Source organism: Simochromis diagramma, unplaced genomic scaffold (assembly GCF_900408965.1).
Source record: "Simochromis diagramma unplaced genomic scaffold, fSimDia1.1 OVJJ01000603.1, whole genome shotgun sequence".
Classification (NCBI taxonomy): domain Eukaryota; kingdom Metazoa; phylum Chordata; class Actinopteri; order Cichliformes; family Cichlidae; genus Simochromis; species Simochromis diagramma.
The window spans coordinates 25,330,119-25,350,468 of record NW_024387414.1 but is presented as its reverse complement, the minus strand read 5'-3'; the positions used below and the strand labels follow the sequence as shown (position 1 = coordinate 25,350,468).

The window sequence follows — 20,350 nt, the reverse complement described above, 5'->3', positions numbered from 1 at the left end:
TTTCATTGTGCTAACTGCGTGGCACTGTTAGTTTATTGCATTAATCCAGACTCAAGGTCACAGTGCTTCATTGGGATTGCAGTGAGTCATTCAGCAAAATTGAACTAGCGTGAAAAAAATGTGGTTACAGTTAAATCATGATTCAGCAAAGGGAGCAATATATTTTTCACATGGGGCCAACCAGATTTGGATAAATGAATAAATGCAAAATATGAATAATCAAAAACCTGAAAATGTAAGTGTGACAAATATGCAGAAAACTAAGAAATCAGGAAGAGGGCAAATATTTTTTCCTGCCATTGTAAGCTTATTGTTGGCACCTTAACCCACCCCCCAACCCTAATAAGAAAGCAAAACACCGTGGTAATGTTTAAGAATCTCTCCAGCTTTATTAAAATAAGGGACTTCTATCTGTCATCGGTAGAAACACTTTGGCACAAAGTACAAAAATAGAACGGTTCACATCCTTGTTCAACACATTCACACGATGAGATCAAAGTGATAAATTACCAGAACTTCAGAATGTGTCAATCACACACAGTGCGACCCCTCTGTAATGGAAGAGGGGCTACAGAAAAGAGAAGCACATTTTTGAGGACAGTTTGAGCAACACTGGTAACAACTACATTTTTTAGCACAGTGCGTACTTTATGGGTTTTGGTCAGGATATAATTGAAAAAAAAAAAAAATTAAATGGGAAACAAATGCCAATTTGACAGATGCGTAAATCTGACTGGACAAGTTCTAAATAACTTTAGAAAGTTGGGGGTTTCTGTTTCTAATACATCACAATTTCAGAAGCCTGGAAGTCGACAGTGAATAGACTCAAGTGAAGATTAATGATGAGGGCAGCAGGGCAATGTGTCAGCAATGTGATAAGGCAGTTAGTTTGTTTCATCGCAGACAGCGTGGCTTCTACAAGGTGAGACACTGCAGCAACTTGACGGTAAGGGAGCAAAGCAGATGTCAGATGACCAGTTCATCATTCCCGAGGATTGTGAGGAGCGTGTGCATCTGCCAGCAGTTCAGGCCGGAGGCACTCGATGGGGCAGTGAATGTTCTGGAGGATGAACGGTGGCACAGTTTTAAACTTTGACACGTGCAGACTGTTACACAACAGATTACTGCAATTTGAAAACTGATATTTACAGTTTGTATTATATCTTCTGATTTTCAATACATTTCACTTACTTTGCGCAGTGTGTTGTCGCCATATCTGATTGGCTGCAGCAGACCGACATCGACATCGCCACCTGGTCTCCTGCAGTTCTCGCATCGCCAGCCCTAATAAAGGCAAAAAAAGCATTTAACCACGCCCTCCGTATCTCTGGATGATCCCGTATGATGTAACGAGAACACGAGGAAGGCTCACGTGTCTTACCTGTTGTCCTCCAAAGCACGTGCAGGTGCAAATAGAGCCCAGGTACTCCTTCTGCCACTGGTTGCCCACCCGGTAAGTTTTGCCATCATCGTAACACGTGGACTCATCTGCGTGAATAGATATTTGGGTTAAAAATGACACGCAGCTCATTCACTTTGTAACAGCCACAGAACATTTCAATTAAAAAGTTAAAGAGGCCTTACGCGGTTCACACTTAAACTCTCCTTTGCCGTTTCCTAAACAAGTGCAGCTCATTAAGTTCCCGTTCTCTGAGCGACGGTCCCATTTCTCTCCAATTCTGTAGTTGTTGCCATTGTCGTGGCACCACTCTGAGAAGAACATACAGTAACCGAGTGAAACTTATTCAATTTCCATCCATGTACACGTATTGGGGAAAGATACCCTAAAAACCTACTTGATGAATCACATCTGAAGTGGCCGCTGCCCAGGCCCAGACACCTGCACGACAGCTTGAAGCCTGTCTCAGACATCCGCTCCCATTCAGCACCGACGTCGTGATGGGTGGCAGTAAAGGCATCATAGCACGTGTCTTTATTTGAGGAATCTCCCTCTGTAACTGAAGGAAGAAGAAAGTGGGGGAAAAATTAACCACGATGGGCTTCATTCAGTTTCCTTTAATAATATATTCAGATACATCAAAGCTGGAAGCTTACTTGTGTTTCCAGCAGTCACTGTCTGCTCCAGAATCTTGTGTTTGAGGGCCCCCAGGAGTGCCTCCACAATAACGTTATAGTCTGCTCCGGGAGTGAGTCCTAGCAGGGTAGCAGTAGTGGCTGTGCCTGGCAGGCGGACCTGGGTAGAGAGGAAGAAATCATAGCTTATTCTCATAAATGGGAATAATGAGAATAATTGAATAATGGACTGGCCCCTTACCTGGAACATCTTCTCATTTAGCTGTGTCATGGGATGACAGGACACCAGGTAGGCGTTGCTCTGCCTATAAGGCTTCCAGGAGACGGTGGTCTGAGTTTGGGCCTCCAGCGGCACACTTGTCTCGTTAAAGAGTATGGGTCCAACGGGCATGTTTAGCTTCACAATGGGCTTTCTGCGGCCTTCTGCATCAGGAAGGGGCACAAACACCAGGGGCTCACGAACTTGGCCATAGGGAGAAAGTGGATTCCGATTATATCCGTTGTCTCCATTGTTGTTGTACTCTGTGTACTCCACATGCTGGCTCTGATCACCAAACCTATCCTGGTTATTGGTGCCCACTAACTGGACGTTGTTGTCCAGAGATTCAGGCACATCCAGCCTGCCATTTCCAGGGCGGTTAGGCTGGGGCAGAGGCAAAGGAAGCAAGGGGTCTTGAGCTGGCGGGAGAGACGAGGTTACGGAAGCAAGCAGGTTAGACGAGGGGGAGTTAAAGCAGAGCAGCTCTAACACATCTCAGCCAAAAGGGATGAGGGATACGCAGCAATGCAACTCACTGCAAAGTGTGTCATAATGCACTATTACAAACACACAAGATATTTTGAATGACATTTGCGAGGACATTCAAAATAACAAAGTGGGTATTATCGTTTTAGATTTTGGAAACACACTTGATCTAAAGCTTCATACAGCTCCAGCTGAGCAGATGAAAGCTGCCGTTCCACCCCTTAATCTTACCAGTAACTGACTCGAACTCTGAATGGATCCTTTTTACTTCACATTTATCACCATACAGAGAAAAAAGTATCAGTATAAGTACTCACGAGTCCTGCTCCTGCCCACCAGAGGTGTGCTTCTCTGCGTGTTTTGGATGGCGATGATCTTGATGATGTACTCCGTGTCTGGTCTTAGATCTGAGCAAAGAAAAGGAAAACTGTTGTTTTTCCAGGGCATAATTGGTGTGTCAGGATAATCCTGCGTGAAGCTTTAAAAGTCAAATAAAAGTACGTACCATTGATGGTGGCGTAGTTTTGGCCAGCGTGGGGTCTTGGTAAAAGCTCCTGTGGTCTTCCTCCCGACTCTTCATAGGTGACATAATATCCTGTGATTTGCGTGGCAGGTGGCTGCCAGGTGAAGGAGATGGAGTAGGGGGTGACGGACGTAAACTGCAGGTTGGTGGGCGCCTGGACCAGCGGGGCATCTGTAAGGACAAATACGGCTGTTAAACTGCCCGAATGCTATTTTTTTTCTCTGTGTGTGCAAACTAGGATGTGACCTGTGTGAGGCTGAAGCTGCATTTGTTGTCACTTAACCCTTTATCAACATAAGATCATACAAGCATCCTGGATTTATTTTGTAATTTTGGCTGTAAAATTACAAATTATTTCTCACTTTAACGCTGTAATGCCAGAAGTATCATATCTGATACATGCATTTCTGTGACCTCTACATCACGAGTGTGATTTTTTAATCTTTGAAAAACTGATGTACACAATCAGATTAAAAATGCAAAACTGCCAGAGATTTAGGTGACCTCAAGCTGCTAGCCCCAAACAGGTCAGGAAACCTTGCATGCTTCTGCCTCTTCTAGTTGCAGTTGTCTCTTGAATTACATAACTTAAGGAAACCTGGCAGCAAACTGTGATGTGCACTATGCAGATCAGTAACATTATGTAATGACAGAAATCAAAAACCAGAATATTACACTGAAATTAACATTTGTTTTAAAAAAAAAAAGAAGAAGCAGTTTTTAAACCTGGATTTTTGCATTACCTGTTTGAATTCTGAGAGTGAATGGGTCGCTCCTTGTGTTCCCACTCAGAGTGTACATGTTAACATTGTAAATAGTGTTGGGCCGCAAACCTACAACACAAAAACACACTTTAAAACAAGACTGAAGCTCCAAAATCACTTTTTAAGACCTTAAATGCGTTAAAGTGTGGCGTACCGGTGAGGGTGTAGGTGTAAGCTTCACTTGGGATGGTCTTGGTGATGGTGGGATACGATCCACTCTGGGGAATGGCTTCAATAAGGAAACCAGTGAAAGATTCCAGCTTGGAACGCCAGGTCAGTGTGAAAGAACTATCCGTTACTTTGGTGACACGCACGCCGCGAGGAGCACTCAAAGCTGCGTTGAGGTGAAACAGAAGCAATTTTAAAAGGATCAGTTACACCGCGAGTGAGGTCTGCAGATGTGTCCATTTATGGCGCAGCACGTTACCTTGCAGCGTGGTGGCTTCTGCCTCCGCTGGTCTGCTTGTGACTGGGTTCTTCAGAGCGTAAACCTGCACCTGGTATGTGGTTGCCACCTACACAGTACACAGTTCATATTTACTCACTGACCCATTGTGGATCCATGTAAAGATTCACACATGAACTCTGCTTACCATGAGCCCTGGCACCACAACACGAGTGGTGTCCGGAGCAACGTTCATTTCTCTGTGAGGGCTGTTGATGTTCTTGGGGCTCACGACTACACGGTAGCCGGTCAGGCGCGCATCTGGAGCTCGCCATGACACAGTGAAGGAGGAAGGATTGACCTCTGAGATCGCCAGGTTGGTGGGAGCAGGGATTACTGAAGCACAAAGACACAGTGTCAAGGCCAAAGTTTTAAGACGGGGATATCAAATGGAGACAAATGCTTTGGTGTATTTCTGCTTAGCGCTACCTGTGGCCTGAGTTCCCACCAACGGTGAGCTGGGTGTTCGGTCATGGAGGGCGATGACCTTAACAGTATACTCTGTTCCAGGGCGAAGGTTTCTAAGCACCACACTGTCCTGGTCCCCTCTGGGTGCTGGGCGCAGCTCTCTCTCACCTTCCTCTGCACTGGTGTACAAGACGCGGTATGACGTTACTGCGCCGTCTGGGCTGTCCCAGGAGATGCGCATGGAGGTGGAGTCGATGTCAGAGAAGGTGAGCTCCTTCGGACGGTCCATAGCTGCAGAAAAAGAGGAACAGGAAGATTCCTCAGTGCTAAATAGATTTTTCCTGTTGGCTTTGGAGGAAATTTACCTGAATTTCCTGTAGTAAAACTGCAGAGTAAAGCTTTAACATAGTGCAAGGGAATCAGGACAAATAAAGTTAGAGCTGAAAGAGAAGTGAATTAAGTGAGACTAACCAGTGACTGCATTTTCTATTAGCGGGGAAGACGGCTGTCCATTATTGCCCAGGGCATAGACACTCACAAGATACTCAGCAGTGGGCATCAGACCCGTGAAAGTCACCTCGGTCTGATCTGTAACAGGAGAGCAGAAAAGGAGCCAATAAGATGATGAGTGTTGTGTGTGAAAAATTAAATCATCATGGCAATCTGATTGTGAGCATCTGGCATTCCTTGCAGGCCTTACCAGGAGCCAAATCCTCAGAGTAGGAGGGTCCCACGCCATTTTTGGGAATACTTGTGACTCTGTAGCCTCTGATTGGTCCCCGAGCAGGAGACCAACGTACTGTGATGGCATTGTCACTTATATCAGCCACCCGCATGTCAGGGGGGGCCTCGATATCTAAAGGAACAATGGATAAAGCTTTAGATTTACCATAAACACTCAACATTAAGTTGCTTTTCCAAATATTTTCCCGTATTTCTGTACCAGTCCTGTGTGTTATGTAGACGGGGACACTGGTGGCGGGGTTATCGCCTCGTCCGCTAATTGCATAGACTGTGATGGTGTATTCAGTGCCGGGATTCAGTCCGGTGATGGTGGCAGTGGTCTGAGTGCCTGGGACATTAATCTCCCGAGGAGTCTCGCCGCCTGAGAGGACAGTAAAGAAGGCCCAAGTGTTAAACTTGTGTGGCTGACGTTAGAGGAAACCAAGAATTCAAAAATAAAATGTACAGACTTGTTCCTGCATAGGTGATCCTGTAGTTTCTCACTGAGATAGAGGGAGCATCCCAGCGTATGGTGACGGTGGTTGGGGTGGATCTTGTTACCACTAGGTCAGTGGGCGAATCAGAGACTGAAAAACATTAAATAACAGAATAGAGAAAATCACAGAGGATAATTATGGAGGGAAAAAAAACATTAAAACAGATGAGGAATGATCACGCCCACTAACTAAAAGAATAGGTGGGACTCACTTGTTGCCTGTGTGCCAGTCAGAGGCTGACTCTCCTGGCTGCTGCTCACAGCATACACATATATCATGTACTCGGTTTCAGGTGACAGTCCAGTCAAAGTGTAGTGGGTTCTGGTTGGGGGGAGCCTCTCATCCTTGGCATGTCCACCACTGGTCTTCTGATAGCGGATTCGGTAGCCCGTGATTCTAGCCTGTGGAGCTTGCCAGTGAACTGTAAAGGAGTCGGTCCGAATGTCGGAGAAGTCCAAGCCAGTCGGGGAATCCAGCGCTGGAAGAAAAATGTAGTGAAAAACTGAGATACATTTTCAGTTATATACAAAGATAATGCCAAATACAGTCTTTCTAGTAGAAATAAGCAAATGTTAATGTAAAATATCTGAAATGGATCAACTGATATTAATAAAAATCACACAAAAAGTCACCAAATGCAGGCAAGCTTTAAATAGATTAGGTAACTCTGGAATAAGAGACCAAATATTTATTGTTGATATTATTTATAGTAGCATTGTAGTTATTCTGTTGTAGTTTATTCTGCAGGATATTACGCACTCATACATCTTGTCAATCACACTGTATTCACACTCTCGTTTAACACCCTTTTTACCCTAATGAACATCACATCAAGAAACTAGTGACTGAGATAATAAACTAATACCAGTGAAGTGAGAATTGGGATCTTTATAGACTCTTATGCTTCTTTTCAGTTTCCCCCCACCCATCATTAGAAAAATGATGGACATTTCAGACTCGGGGGCTACATCCATCTTTTATTTGCAACACCCTTGGTTCTTCTGTGAGGCCACCTGTGTAGATACTCACTGGTTTTTTGAGTCCCTGTGGCTGGTCTACTTTCTTGTTCACCATACACACACACCACACTGATACGATAGTCAGTGTTGGGCTGCAGGTCTGTGAAGATGATTGGTACAATTAGTATTGTTCGAGATGGAGCACAAGTCATTTTGCCTTTTCAAGACTCTGAGTTCTTCTTACTTTGCAGCAAGTAGGTGTTGGTAGCTCCTCCAACATTGACCTCCTTGATGTCATTATCAGTGGATACCGGGTGATAACGGATAACGAAGCGAGAGATGTCGTTTGGTGTGGCAATTCTGGGGACTGACCAAGTCACCCTAATGTGGTCAGGGCCCACTCCTCCAAACTGCAGGTTGGTGGGAGCTGGAATGGCTGTAAAAATGAGGAGTTATAAGCTATAGCTATCACTGGTAACGCAATGAGTTTAAGAAAATAACGGAGGACTTCCAGTGGCACAAAGAAAATATCACAGAAATGATTAAATTCAGATATTTGCTGCAGTGTGGCACACTTAAAAAAAGAATAAAGGTGCCTCAGATCAAGACCCAACCCCTCCCCAGTGATGGACTGAAAGAATAAATCACCAGCATGCGTTTGCTTTGTGTGTGTGGCCGGCTCGCTGTCCCCCTCTTCTGTAACAGTGAAGATACTGATGTCATAGTCCACACCGGGCTCCAAACCACGAATCGTGTAATAACCAGCAGATGCTTCCACCATATCTTGAAAAATTGGCAAGCTCTGGCCTGAAGCTACTACCACTATCCGGTAACCAATAATGGTAGTACTGTTCAGAGGGATCCAGCGTAGCCCAATGGTGGTGTCAGTAATGTCGACAAAGTCAATTTGACTTGGAGCAGGGATGTCTGAAAGGGTTAGGCATGTTGCAAAGCGCAAGCAAAATTAGACAGACAGAAAAGCCCCAATTATTTCATTGGTTATATCAAGAACATTCATTTAATTCCAGATAAAGCTTTCAGAGAACCTGGGTATAACAGTAACCATGCAAGACAATTACACATAACTGGATTGGAAAACATTCAGAATTAAAATTATAATTAAAGGTAAATATAAGGCAGTAATAAAACTACTAATGGACGTGCAAAAAAATCCCAAAAATATTCACCCTACCAAGTGACAAACACGATTTCCATGCAAATGGTCAGTTAGCCAATAATCATGCTAGCAGTAGATTATAAAAAAAAAAAGCTGCATTAGACATTTGAACCAAAACTGAGCTTAAAGAACACTGACATTTAGATTTAAATTGGTTGCCAAATAGTGAGCTCCAGCACACAGTCCCATGGCTACCAAATGTGGAAATGGGTAATCTTTTCGCTAACTTCAAAATGTAAGTGTATTTTTGTACATAATGACATTATTCTTCTATCTAGTGGGTAAAAATTAACTAATGCAGCTTTAGTTTCTTCTGAAACTAGGCCAAGCTCTGTGGGGATGGGAGTAGCAGGGTCCATTTTCATTGAATGGGAAAATTATGTCATTTGTTCCTCACGATGAACCAGACACACTAGTCTTTGTGGCTTTCTACCACGTGTAAATGACTTCCTCTGGCTCCTACCTGTTGTGACAATAGCGGACACTGGACTGCTTTCCACATTGTCCTTGGTAGCGAACACGCTGATGTTGTACTCCATACCCAGGGTCAAGTGCTCTAGAACAACTGAGGTCTGATCAACTGCAACAATCTCTTCAAGGGAGTATCCTCTCTGGCCATTAGTTGGTCTGCTTGTCACTCGGTAGCTTGTAATACCTGCAGAGAGACGGGAAATATAACAAATTCATGAATTAATATTAGAAATCAAAAGGAAATACCAGGAACAGCTTTTTGTTCTGGTGAAAAGAAAAAAAACTATTTGAAGGCCAAGGTCTAGAGACCTTCTGTGATCCAATGGGCTGTCAGTGCGTGGGGAGCAAAGTCAATATTTACCTGGTGTTTTGGAGGCTACCCAGTAGGCTGTGAGAACTCCTGTGTTCGGGTTGGACTCAAGTTTGAGGTCAGTGGGAGGAGATAGAGCTGCAACAAGAAACAGCAGACCATGACGCATTGAAAAAAAACTTTAGCGCAGCAAAAAATGTCTGGCACAAAATCACGCCAAATGGTTTTAACGGCACTCTGTCAGCTCAGAGCAGCATCAAATCAACCGGACGATCGGTCACACAACTGGTTTTACAGTTGGTTTTGTTCAGCAGTCACCACAGTGCCTGGCTTTTTATTTGTGAAATTAAAACAGATACGCACAAGTGACAACATTGCGGGTGATGGGATTTCCGCGGTTCTGTCCATTGTAGATGGGCTGAATGCTGTAGGTGTACTGAGTTCCTGGAGTCAGACCATCTACATAAACACGTCCAGAGGAAGAAGTTTCTTCTCTGGGAGACTCGCCTTCCTCGCTGGGCAGCACAGACAGCTGGGGGAATAAAACGGACATGAGAAAAACTGGAGAATACGCTTAAAAGAAAAAAATTAGAAACAATTAGCAATGGCCTAAAATCTGCCCACACCAGAGAGTAAATATTAGACTCTTTGGCTCTTTACGGTTCCGCTATGTTCACCAGCTAGCTTCTAAATGTGCTTGGACACTGCTTGGAGATAAGTAGTTAGTAAACAGCTCCAGTGATTCCTTTAATGTAATGAGCTAACCTTGTAACTGAACCTGCGGACGGGTATCCAGGTGACGATGATCGAGGTGTCGGTAACCTCAGTACTGAAAGTGGGAGCATTTCCCATCTGGGGAGCTGTAAGAAAGGGAAGGGGGGGGGCAATATTTTAAAATGATTGGAGCAATTTATTCCCGTCTTTACTTGTGTTCGGTTTCTCCAAATACCGACCGGTGGTAAAGTATGTGGTGACGCCCTCGCTGAGCTCATTTTCGAGATCAGAGTAAAGGGTGGCAGTGTACTCCGTGTCTGGAAGTAGATTCCTCAGTAGGTACTGGGTGACCCTGCCTGGGATCCTCTTTTCAATGGGACTTGAGCCTTCGATGCTCAGGTAAAGGCGGAAACCACTGACAATGGCACGAGGAGCCTCCCAGACAATCAGTGCGCTGTCAGGGCCGATCTCAGTGAAGCGTACATCGGTGGGTGCATCAGGTTCTGGAGGAGGCAGAAAGCATAACACATGTAAGGCAAAAAAGATCTGTTGTGTTTTGGATAAAATCCCTGCGTTTATGTATTTGGGCTTTTTTTCCAAAGTGGCACTTACTAGTAGCCTTTTCTCCTACAAGAGGCTCACTCTCCACTCCGCCGCTGATGGCATAGACGTAGAAGCGGTAAAGCGTGCCTGGCTGCAAGTGGGTTATCTCAGAGTATGCACTGGTGGAGACAGGCAGCCCCAGGGGCCTTACGTCAGTGCCATCAGACCCAACGGGGGAGAAAGTGACTCTGTAACCTGACACCTCATTGGGTGGACCGGTCCAGGTGATGGTGACCTTCGTATCCGAAACCTCGTAGAACTGCAGGTCTGTGGGGGCTTGGACCACCTCTGTGGAGAGGAGAGTGCTAGTTGACTAACAAGGGTCACAGTCAAACCTTAGAGTCTCCTCAGGAGTTTTTTTACTATGTCATTGGTTATATTTGGAGACAGATGTGAACTTAATATTTATTTTACATTTATTAGGCCCCATAGGTAAAAACATAACCTTTAAAAAAAATAAAACTCATACCTAAGTTATATATAATAAGTATACAGAGCTAAATGTGCATTATTGGGTGCAAATATTACTGCTGCTTTTTAAAAATCTTTAATTTAATTGTACTTGGCTTAGATAAAATAGATGCTGTTAGCTTAGAGTCTAAAATGGAAATCCATTTAAAAATATTCTCAAAGATATTAGAATGATTTATGAATGATTTATGAATGATTTATGAATGATTTATGAATGCATCCTTGCCTTTCTAAGTGTTTTAAACTAAGTTTAAAGAGGTCACTGTTTTGCGGCCAAGTCTGATTTAAAAGAAGTCATCTGAGGTCCATAATATTTAAGGAGACAGGAAGAAAAATATTACAATGGCATGGCTATAACCATAAAAGCACATTTTGACAAAGCCATGTTTTGACAAGCCCTCTTAACTGAGCAGTGAAAAGCCCTTTCTAAGGCCCTATAAGGAATCTCCAGCTGCAAGTATAAACTGAATCTGTTCAGCCTTCACAGACAGCCGAAAGGCTAAGAATCACCTAAAAAGAATCCTGAGCGATCTAAAGAACAGCATATTGTTCAAATCTTTCACAAAAAGAAAAATTAAGTTTTACAGTGCTAACTCGTGAATTGATTCTGTTTAAAAGGCATATTATGTCTACCTTGCGTAGGAGATCCAGCAGTGTTGACCTGTACAAAAACAGGCTCACTCTCCTGGTCCTCTTCCACGGCGTAGATGCTGATGTTGTAAAGCAGACCGGGGCGAAGGTCAACCAGGGTCACGGACGTCTCTGACTCTGGGAGGGTCAGCTCTGTGCTGCTGCCTTCCACTGATGGTGTGTAGACCACACGGTAGCCTGCAGGCACAAGTATACAGTTATACACACAGCCAGGATAAGAAAAAGGATTTATATCTCAAACAAATACAAAATAAATGGTTTGTTACCAGTAATTGGAGCCTGAGGTCTGGACCAGCTGATTTGGATGGAGGTTTCTCCCACTTCATTGACAACATGCCTAGTAGGTGCGTCAGGAGCTGCCCAAAGGATGAGAGGATCATTCTTTCAAACGCACTTGGTGACTATGAGTGTAACATCACGACAGTGGAGAAGAGAGCTTCTCCTACCTGTGGTCTGTGAGGTAGTGAGGATGAGGTTCGGCTGCCCCCGACTTGGGACCTCGAAGACGCTGACGTTGTATCTGCGTCCAGGCAGGAGATTACTGATGGTGACAGAGGTGGATGTGCGAGGAACATCTGGAACACAGTCAAAAGTCAGAACTCTGTATAATAAAAAACTGAATTGATCTGCAGGAAATATGGAGGCATTACGGAGGTTTCAGAGATGGTCAAAGGCTCTCACCCAGAACTTTAGGCTGGGACCCCTCCTCACTGAGCTCATACTCCACCCTGAAGCCAGAGATGGTTGTATCAGCTGATGTCCAGGATACAACAAAGCTGTTTGAGGTGATTTCTGTCACAGACTCGGAGGTGTCCAACACAGGTGGAGGTGCAGTCGTCTCTCCCTCATATGTCTCCACTTTTGAAATTAAGGAGCATGGCATTATTTTAAATATTTCTTTAGATGTGCTGCTTTGGTGTAGCCATGTAGCTGTACAGCATACTCACAGGAGCCAAGGTTAGTAGTGAAATCAAAGCGCGTGACCTCACGGCGTCCATAGTTCTGAATGCTGATGAGCTGACCCTCATAGGTGATGCCTGGACGCAGCCCGCTAATGGTGTAGGAGTTGATGTTGCCCGGGATGGTGACCTCTCTCCAGGGAGAACGGGTGTTTTTCTGCAGATTAGCGATAACGAGAGGTTGACAAGTTTAAACGTTTTAATCTGTGAAGATAAAGAAGAGGTACTCAACAAGAACTTTTCAAAAGCGCTTAGGGAAAAAATAGAGATTTAAACATCTATATTTACTTTATAATGAGGTACAATCCACCTGTGGGCAAAGACAGTTATGACTAAATAAATCAAAAGGGTGTGCAGTGGAGTCATTAATTAGCTCTGGGAAATAAACCTGTGGTCTGTATATATTGGAGACTGGGCAGCCATTCAGTGTCAGCTCTTCCATTAGGAGTATGTCAACTGGCTTTGAACTGTTAGAAAAATATAAACTTTTCAAGCAGGTTTTAGACTTTGAGTGGCTTTGCTGTCCAAGAAATACAGTCCAAACCCATAAAGCGGAAGCAAGTTTGACTTCAGTTGAAGTTCATTAACATCTCAACCTGCCTCAAGACGTCTTTGAGGTCTTCAAAGAGAAAAAACAACAACACTGGATGTTTATCTGGGAATCTGCTAAAAACCGGTGTCTGCGTGTACAGACTGCAAAGGCAAGTAAGTTTACCCTCTAATCACTTTGTTTGTTCAACCTTCAGACTTCACCAGAGGCACTCACCCTCAAACACAAATGTATCCGCCTTTACTAAATGCTACTATTCAGCAAAATTAAAGCCCAATTTTGAGCAAAGAAATACGACTCGCTTTCATTTCTGGAGGCAATTTGTAACCGAGGGGAGTGAAAGTGAGACTCACAACTCTCCATTTCAGGATGTACTGGGTGATCTGAACAGATGAAGGGGCGTTCCACTGAATAGGGCGAGAGTCGGACTGTTTCCCAGCCTCTGTGATGATCACCTGGATAGGTCTGCGGCCATCTAAGGAGAAAAAAAAAGATTTAGGAGAAGATATCAGGAGTAAAGGAAAGGGTAGAAGTGAGAAAAAAAAATTTCACATAACTTAACAGCATTGTGTGTAGGGAGTGTGGGTGAAAGTTGGCTACTTTTCGGTGAGTTCTGTCAGAGGGAGTCATTGCTCGGGGACAGAATCAAACCACCAGACGATGCTAAACCAGCTCAAACACCCACAGACATTTTCAAGTCAGATATAACGTCTGCATACTATATTCATCATGGTTTATCTCGTCTCTGTTCCCTAGAGAACACACACACACCCATAGACAGACAGACAGACAGACAGACAGACAGACAGACAGACAGACAGATAGATAGATAGATAGATAGATAGATAGATAGATAGATAGATAGATAGATAGATAGATAGATAGATAGATAGATAGATAGATAGATAGATATAGGACTTTCTGATTGCGTGAGATTCATTTAGCAAGGTCAGTGTTGTTTGATTCAAGGCTCACAATGCAGTACAAATTCCCCCAGTAAACAACTAAACAAAGGCAGGAAGTGACTGCCTTCTAAGCCCCTCTCCCTTGTTCAGCAATTCACCTTGTTCCAGCTTAGCAAGTCAACAAAACATCATTCAGCATCAGACAGACAGGGTAACTCCAGCTTGCCAAAATTTCAACATTTGGCAGACTTTAAAGTTACGCAAAAAAAAAGAAACCCACAAACCCCCACTTCCCTCCACCTGTCTGGCAAGGTTAGGAGTAAGTGGGAGGAAGTCAATAATGAATGGGAGTTGGTTTAGTACAGCAAACATGAACTGAGCACCAAAATCCATATAGGTCGGTAGAAAAGCTAAAAGAAAGGACATTCAGACCAATGGTTACAAATGAGAAAAGCTTTAGGTTTAGGCTGTTCTTCAGGCTAAATTTTCTACCTGTTTGTTTACATTCTGGCTCATTTTCGACCACAGAAGTCCCTTAGATGCTGAAGAAACTATTTTGAATAAGTCGATCTGGCCACGGTGGAACACCTAAAATGCCAAAACTAAGTATTCAGAATGGCAGTCCAAAAAATCAAAGGGTATCAAAAGTAGCTACGCCCATCTTTCATGTACTCTCTATGACTCAGAACATGTGGACTTTTAAAACAGAGCTGTGCATTTTTACCTTGGTAGGTCTGCTGGGGCTCGCATCTCATTTCTCCAATCCCATTGCCATAACAATAACAGCGGTAGTAGATGCCATGGATGGCTTTGTCCCACGTCTCGCCGATCTGATAGAACGTCCTGGTTTGTGGTTCTTGACACTGATCTATTGCAGAAAACACAAGGAGACAAAAGAGTGGAGCAGATGGGACAGACGACAGCAGGGGTTGTTTTTCTGAAGCTGCAGCAGTTCTCAGTATTTAGTCCCCAAAAAGCCAATCAGTAACGAGCCGTGAACGTACCAATAGCGTCACACTTCCAGTATCCACGTCCTTGTCCGAAGCAGGTGCAGTTCATCATGTAGCCTTGGTCGTGGCGCTTGGTGAATTCCTGGTTTACTTCATAGGTCAAACCATCAACTATACACTGATCTGGATGCACAGAGAAAAGACAGGAAGATGAATTCACCTTTTATTTAAACTTTCACATTATTCGCAAAGTATTTGAAGACAAAATATAAAAGGTTTTGTTAGATTTAGCCCTCTGACCTAAAAGCTGTGAGTAAGCAACACAGTTCCACTCCCCACGGCCGTTTCCCAGGCATGTGCACTGCATCATGTGACCCAAGACGTCATGGCGTTTGTCCCACTTGTCGCCCACACGGCGCATCACTCCATCACTGGTGGTGCATACCTCTTCATGAGCTAATTAAAGAAGGAAACATAAAAAAGCTATCAGTGTGTTGGTACACGTATACATTCACATGGTGCTGCGTATGTCCAGACACAGAGTTTTTCTTGGTCCACTTCAACCCAGAATTTGTATGTTACTGTTACGTAACAGCCTTAATAGCATCATCACTCTCCCATGACCTCTTTAAGTGCCAATTATTTACTCCCCAATTGTCTACAAGTGAACCTTGCAACCAAATCATCATTATAGTCTGTGAGAAACGACTTGATGAGAAGAAGACAAAAAGCTTTTTGTGCAATCGGAACAAAAATGGCAAAAGTATTTAAATGCCCAACTGTGTTATATAACAATATACCAGTTCAGTACCTTCAAATGAGAAAAACAGCAAACACACTCACCAGCCATGGGACAGAATCCAAAACGCTGTTCTGAATCATAGTCGTAGGTGGTGCCACACCATCTCATGTTGTCACGGCGCCCATCGGTGGTGCAATCGGTGTAGTTGCGACCGCTGTAGAGGAAGGGAAAGTGGCACAGGGCCCCATTGGAGTTCCCACCCCGTGTTGTCACAATTGCTGGATTCAAGAAAGTACACATACAAGTAAATGCATGCTTAATTGGCTCTAACCACACAATTATTCACACAATCTTTATTATGTGAGTGGCAAAACTAAAGATGCTAGACAACAGTAACTGCACATCAATTTTTGGGGCAAAGTTGCAGTTTACATCTATGTTCCTGAGTCTCACCATTCTTTTCAGTGCAGAAAGAGTACTGCTGGTCTCTCTGATAGTCTGAGGTTGTAGAGCACCACAGCTGCCCATCTGAACGCCCATCTGAGGTGCAAGAGTAGTAGGTCTTCCCCATGAAGACAAAGGGGAATACACAGGGTTGGCCATCAGAGTTCCCACCGTACACCTGGTTCCTGGCCTCTGTGGGAAAAGGAGAGGGAGGGTGGGAAAAATGACTTCAGTATACCAATCAAAGAGCAACATGCAGAGCTGAATGGAACCAACAGAAAATTACAAAAGACTGCAATTTCTCTGGGATTGACTCCAAGAGCCACTTGAGCCAGCCTCAAGACTTCTGTATTAAAATACCCAATTTTATTTGCTTCTGGTACACACCCCATTCTTGACAGCTGACTCCATTGCCCAAACAGGTACAGAGCATCTGTTTGCTGCCCTGGTTTTTGATCCAGCGCTGTCCATCGTAGTAGTAGGCTCCAGAGTCGGTGCGACAGGTTCTCTCAGCGGGAAGCTCAAGCTGCCGGACTGGGGTCAACACAACTCTGGCTGTAAACACATTTTAAAAAACAACCAACGTCAGGTCTGTTAACAGCGACAAGCTCAGAGCTCTTGTTGAGCACTGGTTTCTGATTTTCAAGTCTCACCTCTTCCTGAGCTGTGTCTTTCACACTTTGATTCTCCTCTGCCGTTTCCTAGGCACACACACTCCAGGCGATGTCCGCTTGTGTCAGTCCTCTTCCATGTGTCTCCAATACGGTAGGACCTCCTTGTATCCTGGTCATTGCAGCGGTCTGGTTGGTGTACAACAGTGGTTAGTAGCTGCCCCTGAAGAAAAGCTTGCATTTGTGCTTGTGTATGTTTGGATTCTGCTTACTTCTTGAGGTGCATGTGATGCGTCCATTCCCCTCGCCCATACAGGTGCAATCCAGCATCATCCAGCCTTGGTATGGCTTCTCCCAGGTGTCTCCTACAGCATACGTGGCAGCTAAGCTATTGTCATAGCACCTTTCCCCTGCAGAAAAATAAACAAATCTTGATTTACTGAATCTGCAGAATCTAAATCACACTGGGCAATTTGTATTAGACATAAACCAAACAAAAATCAATAGCTGGAGTGAAAGATGAGCAAATCAGAGGACATGCTGTCTCACTCGCTTATCTTGTTTGACTGGACTCATGTCAAATATTTGCAGTGGTATCAAAGAGTCACGCTTCTGGGAAATGTGTGTGTGTGCATCCATGTTTGTGTGTATGATGAATATATAAACTTTGATCTTTTGCAATATTTTACATTTGTCTGCTTTTCATAGTTCATTTGTGAAATTTTCTTTTCTGCCCTGCTCACCGAGAGGTTTGCATGTCCACTCTCCTTTGCCATTTCCAAGACACACACACTCCAACATGTAGGCACCGGTGTCATGAGGCCTCTGCCAAGTGTCCCCGATTTTATAAGACCTCCCACCATCGTGGCATCGATCTGTGAATGACAAAATGTGAACTTGCTGATTTCAAAGACCTCTTGTATATGCGAGATGGCACACATATACAAATTCTGGTTCAATAATTTAAACTTAATTTCAGGAATAAACTGAACCATGCAGAGGTATTGCCATGTGTGTCATGCACTTTGACGAAGAAAAAACTACCATGCTAAGACATACCACTCCAGCACATTATGCTGTTTCAACAAGGTTAGTATTTGGTATTCTAGGAACTCACGCGCTATTGTGCAGCTGATCTTGCCGGAACCAATGCAGGTGCAGTCCCAAGTCATCCTCTCATGTAATCTCTCATAGGTTTCACCCACCTGGTATGTCCGGTCATTGTACTTATCATAACAGGATTCCTCCACTGAGAGGAAAAAACAAACAGCACAAAGTTAAAGAGGCTCTTACCGAGAAGCTGTTCTGGAGTCTTCTCTTGCTGCGTAAAAACGCACAACATCTGTGCTTTTCTCCGTGTATTCGTTGCTTTTTGTGTGTTTTGTTTTTCTTTCTTTTTTTATTATTTTCACTTGTCGGGATCAACACAAGAGTCGTGAAACAAGTGATAGTGCACTACAAAGACGCACTAACCTTCAGGCTTAGTTTTACACTTGATGCCTGCTGCTCCACTGCAGGTGCACACCAATGTGCTACCAAGGTAAGGTTTCTCCCACTGTTCGTTCACTCTGTATGAGCGACCGTTTTCCTCACAGCCGACTACAAATAATATATTATTAAACATTTTAACAGTAGAATGAACATTAAACTTTTTGTTTGCTTTGGCTCACATGGAAAGAAACATATCGAAATCACGTGTTTCTTTGTTGTTGTTGTTGTTTTCATTTAACACAAAACGCACTAGAAATATCTTTCTAATGCATGAAGTTACACAGTCAGGCCCCCTGAATTCAAGAATAAGTTCTTGTACCAACCTGGATTAATAGCCGATGTATCGTGAAGCTCGGGATACACCTGATACTGGCCAGTTTGTCTTTTGTTCTTCTTTGGCAAGCCGTGAACTGCGCTGCTTACGCACAGCGCAAGCAGTAACCCTGTGAGCGGGCTACCCTTCATTTTATGGAACGGAGATTTCAATGAAAAGCAGAAAAAACTTAGATGATGGGCAAAAAAGCAATAGCAAAAAATAAAAAAAAAAGCAAGTGAAGTATTAAAGGGCTTGGAGAGAGCTGGTTCCTGCCCCTTATTCTCAGCTACCTCGGCTGCTCCTTCTCGGCAGTTCACTTGGCCGAATCGCAGCTGGTGCGCCAGACCTAGCAGAGGGCTGCGCGCTGGTTTTATACTGGGACCGCCACAGCAGCAGAGGAGGGGTTTAACGGGAGACTGGAAGACCCGCCCGACAAAGTGTGAGCAATACTTATACTCCTCATTTTGAAGAAAAAACATCAAGCAATGAAGATAAATAAGCTTCTGTAATCTGTTCATCTGCACACATGCTGCCCTGTGTAGGGTTGGGAAGTCACGTTGAGGCGCAACAATTCAGTGCGAGTCTTACATAACCGCCAAAAAAAAGAAGGAGAAAGAAATGCCCATAACATTTGTTATACTGTAATCCCAGAATTACACAGTAATGGCCTCATGCTATAGTTTCTATAATTCCCACACCACTCTCCTACATGGATTTGTGCAGCTATTGGGACCTATGGATCTAAACTACGGATTGAACATATTTTACATTAAATTATAATTTAAAAAAATAAAAATAAAACTGCAGTATGTGAATTTTACCCAGCTCGGCACAGAGTCGATAAGTAACAAAAAGTGGAACTTTATGCCTCCACCATGTCTGCTCACGGAGTTCACAGACGTATATTTTTTGTCCATGCTATAACATCTGGTATAATCATCATTTTTTCTTTAAATTTAGGTAATTTTGTTTTAATCTTATCTTTATTGCTAAAACTGATGCTTCTTTTCGAAAATACTTAAAAGTAAGTAACTTTAAAATACCAGAATTCTTTAAGGATTAAATGGATATGCCTACTGCTATTTTTCTTTTCTTTTTTAAAAAAAAAAAAAAATTATGTTCTTCTAAATGTTAAGAAGTACATTCATCATTGGATGCACATGTGGTGTTTTATAACCACATTCTTTTACCTAATGAAATCATGTTAACCCAAATGTTACCAAATTACCTCAAATCTGGTGTGATCCTGGGGAATCAAAACACACTTATCTTTACTTTTACATTATATATATATATATATATATATAATTAATTTCCATGACATGAAATAAAATATATATATTCATATTAAATATCTCAAAAATGAAGTGAAATAACATTTCCAAGGTGGGCGGAAACAGTAAACCAGAGCACATTGTGCTGTTTTGGACATGTCCCGCTGCATGAGCTGTTACTCATGGGTCTGGTCAGGAGATTAGCTACTGTGTGCGCGACTGCGGACTGTAATAATTCCTGCCTCAGGTTCAAGGAACTAGTTATGCCAGAGGACTGAAGAATTAAACAGCAAGCAGATGTTTTTTGGGAAACAGAGGAAGAGAAACAGCAAAAGCCAAAAGCACAGGGAGTGCAACTGAGTCACCAATCTCCCCTGTTTGAAAAAAGCCTCTGAATTCTTTCCACGTGTGCAACAGCGCCAAAGCGTGGAGACTTGAAACACCAGAGAGTTTCAAGCGGCGAGCCTTAAAGTGTTACTTAACATCAACTTCCATATTCACTGCTGTGCAACAGGTTTCCTGAATGTGCACTCATGCATTTTCGGGAGGGTGATCCTGGTGTAAAAGAACGCATAAATATTTGAAAGAGAGAAACATTTACTCCATAGAGTGG

At 43.4% G+C, this 20,350-nt stretch overlaps 1 protein-coding gene across 3 annotated transcripts; it reads right to left on the bottom strand.

The window, feature by feature from the left end:
• Window positions 1-364: 364 nt before the first annotated feature.
• Window positions 365-18,819, bottom strand: fn1b (fibronectin 1b). Of its 3 annotated transcripts, XM_040010665.1 has the most exons (46): window positions 18,471-18,819; window positions 18,130-18,255; window positions 17,774-17,905; window positions 17,400-17,531; window positions 16,929-17,066; window positions 16,699-16,845; window positions 16,433-16,600; window positions 16,055-16,237; window positions 15,703-15,879; window positions 15,160-15,315; window positions 14,914-15,042; window positions 14,634-14,777; window positions 13,358-13,479; window positions 12,443-12,611; window positions 12,177-12,353; window positions 11,942-12,070; window positions 11,762-11,851; window positions 11,478-11,672; window positions 10,383-10,661; window positions 10,010-10,273; window positions 9,822-9,916; window positions 9,420-9,588; window positions 9,108-9,194; window positions 8,739-8,930; window positions 7,747-8,025; window positions 7,343-7,534; window positions 7,169-7,258; window positions 6,351-6,617; window positions 6,113-6,229; window positions 5,863-6,024; window positions 5,620-5,775; window positions 5,391-5,507; window positions 4,941-5,210; window positions 4,660-4,847; window positions 4,494-4,581; window positions 4,221-4,400; window positions 4,046-4,135; window positions 3,285-3,473; window positions 3,097-3,186; window positions 2,276-2,712; window positions 2,056-2,194; window positions 1,797-1,958; window positions 1,585-1,710; window positions 1,382-1,488; window positions 1,192-1,284; window positions 365-1,060 (listed from the first exon to the last, which is right to left on the bottom strand). In XM_040010665.1, the coding sequence occupies exons 1-46, from the start codon at window positions 18,610-18,612 to the stop codon at window positions 983-985; spliced, it is 7,359 nt and encodes a 2,452-aa protein (XP_039866599.1). In that variant the 5' UTR covers window positions 18,613-18,819; the 3' UTR covers window positions 365-982. The 3 variants fall into 3 exon arrangements, with proteins under 3 accessions (XP_039866599.1, XP_039866601.1, XP_039866600.1); XM_040010667.1 differs by lacking the exon at window positions 7,747-8,025; XM_040010666.1 differs by lacking the exon at window positions 18,130-18,255.
• Window positions 18,820-20,350: the final 1,531 nt, after the last annotated feature.

Excerpts from the sequence above, each read along its gene's own strand:
- fn1b (XM_040010665.1), bottom strand. The coding sequence starts at position 18,612 with ATGAAGGGTAGCCCGCTCACAGGGTTACTGCTTGCGCTGTGCGTAAGC. Across the intron at positions 17,067-17,399 it reads GTGGACATGCAAACCTCTCG|GGGAAAGGTGCTATGACAAT; the intron begins GTGAGCAGGGCA and ends ATTTTTCTGCAG. Across the intron at positions 3,474-4,045 it reads CACTCTCAGAATTCAAACAG|ATGCCCCGCTGGTCCAGGCG; the intron begins GTAATGCAAAAA and ends TTGTCCTTACAG.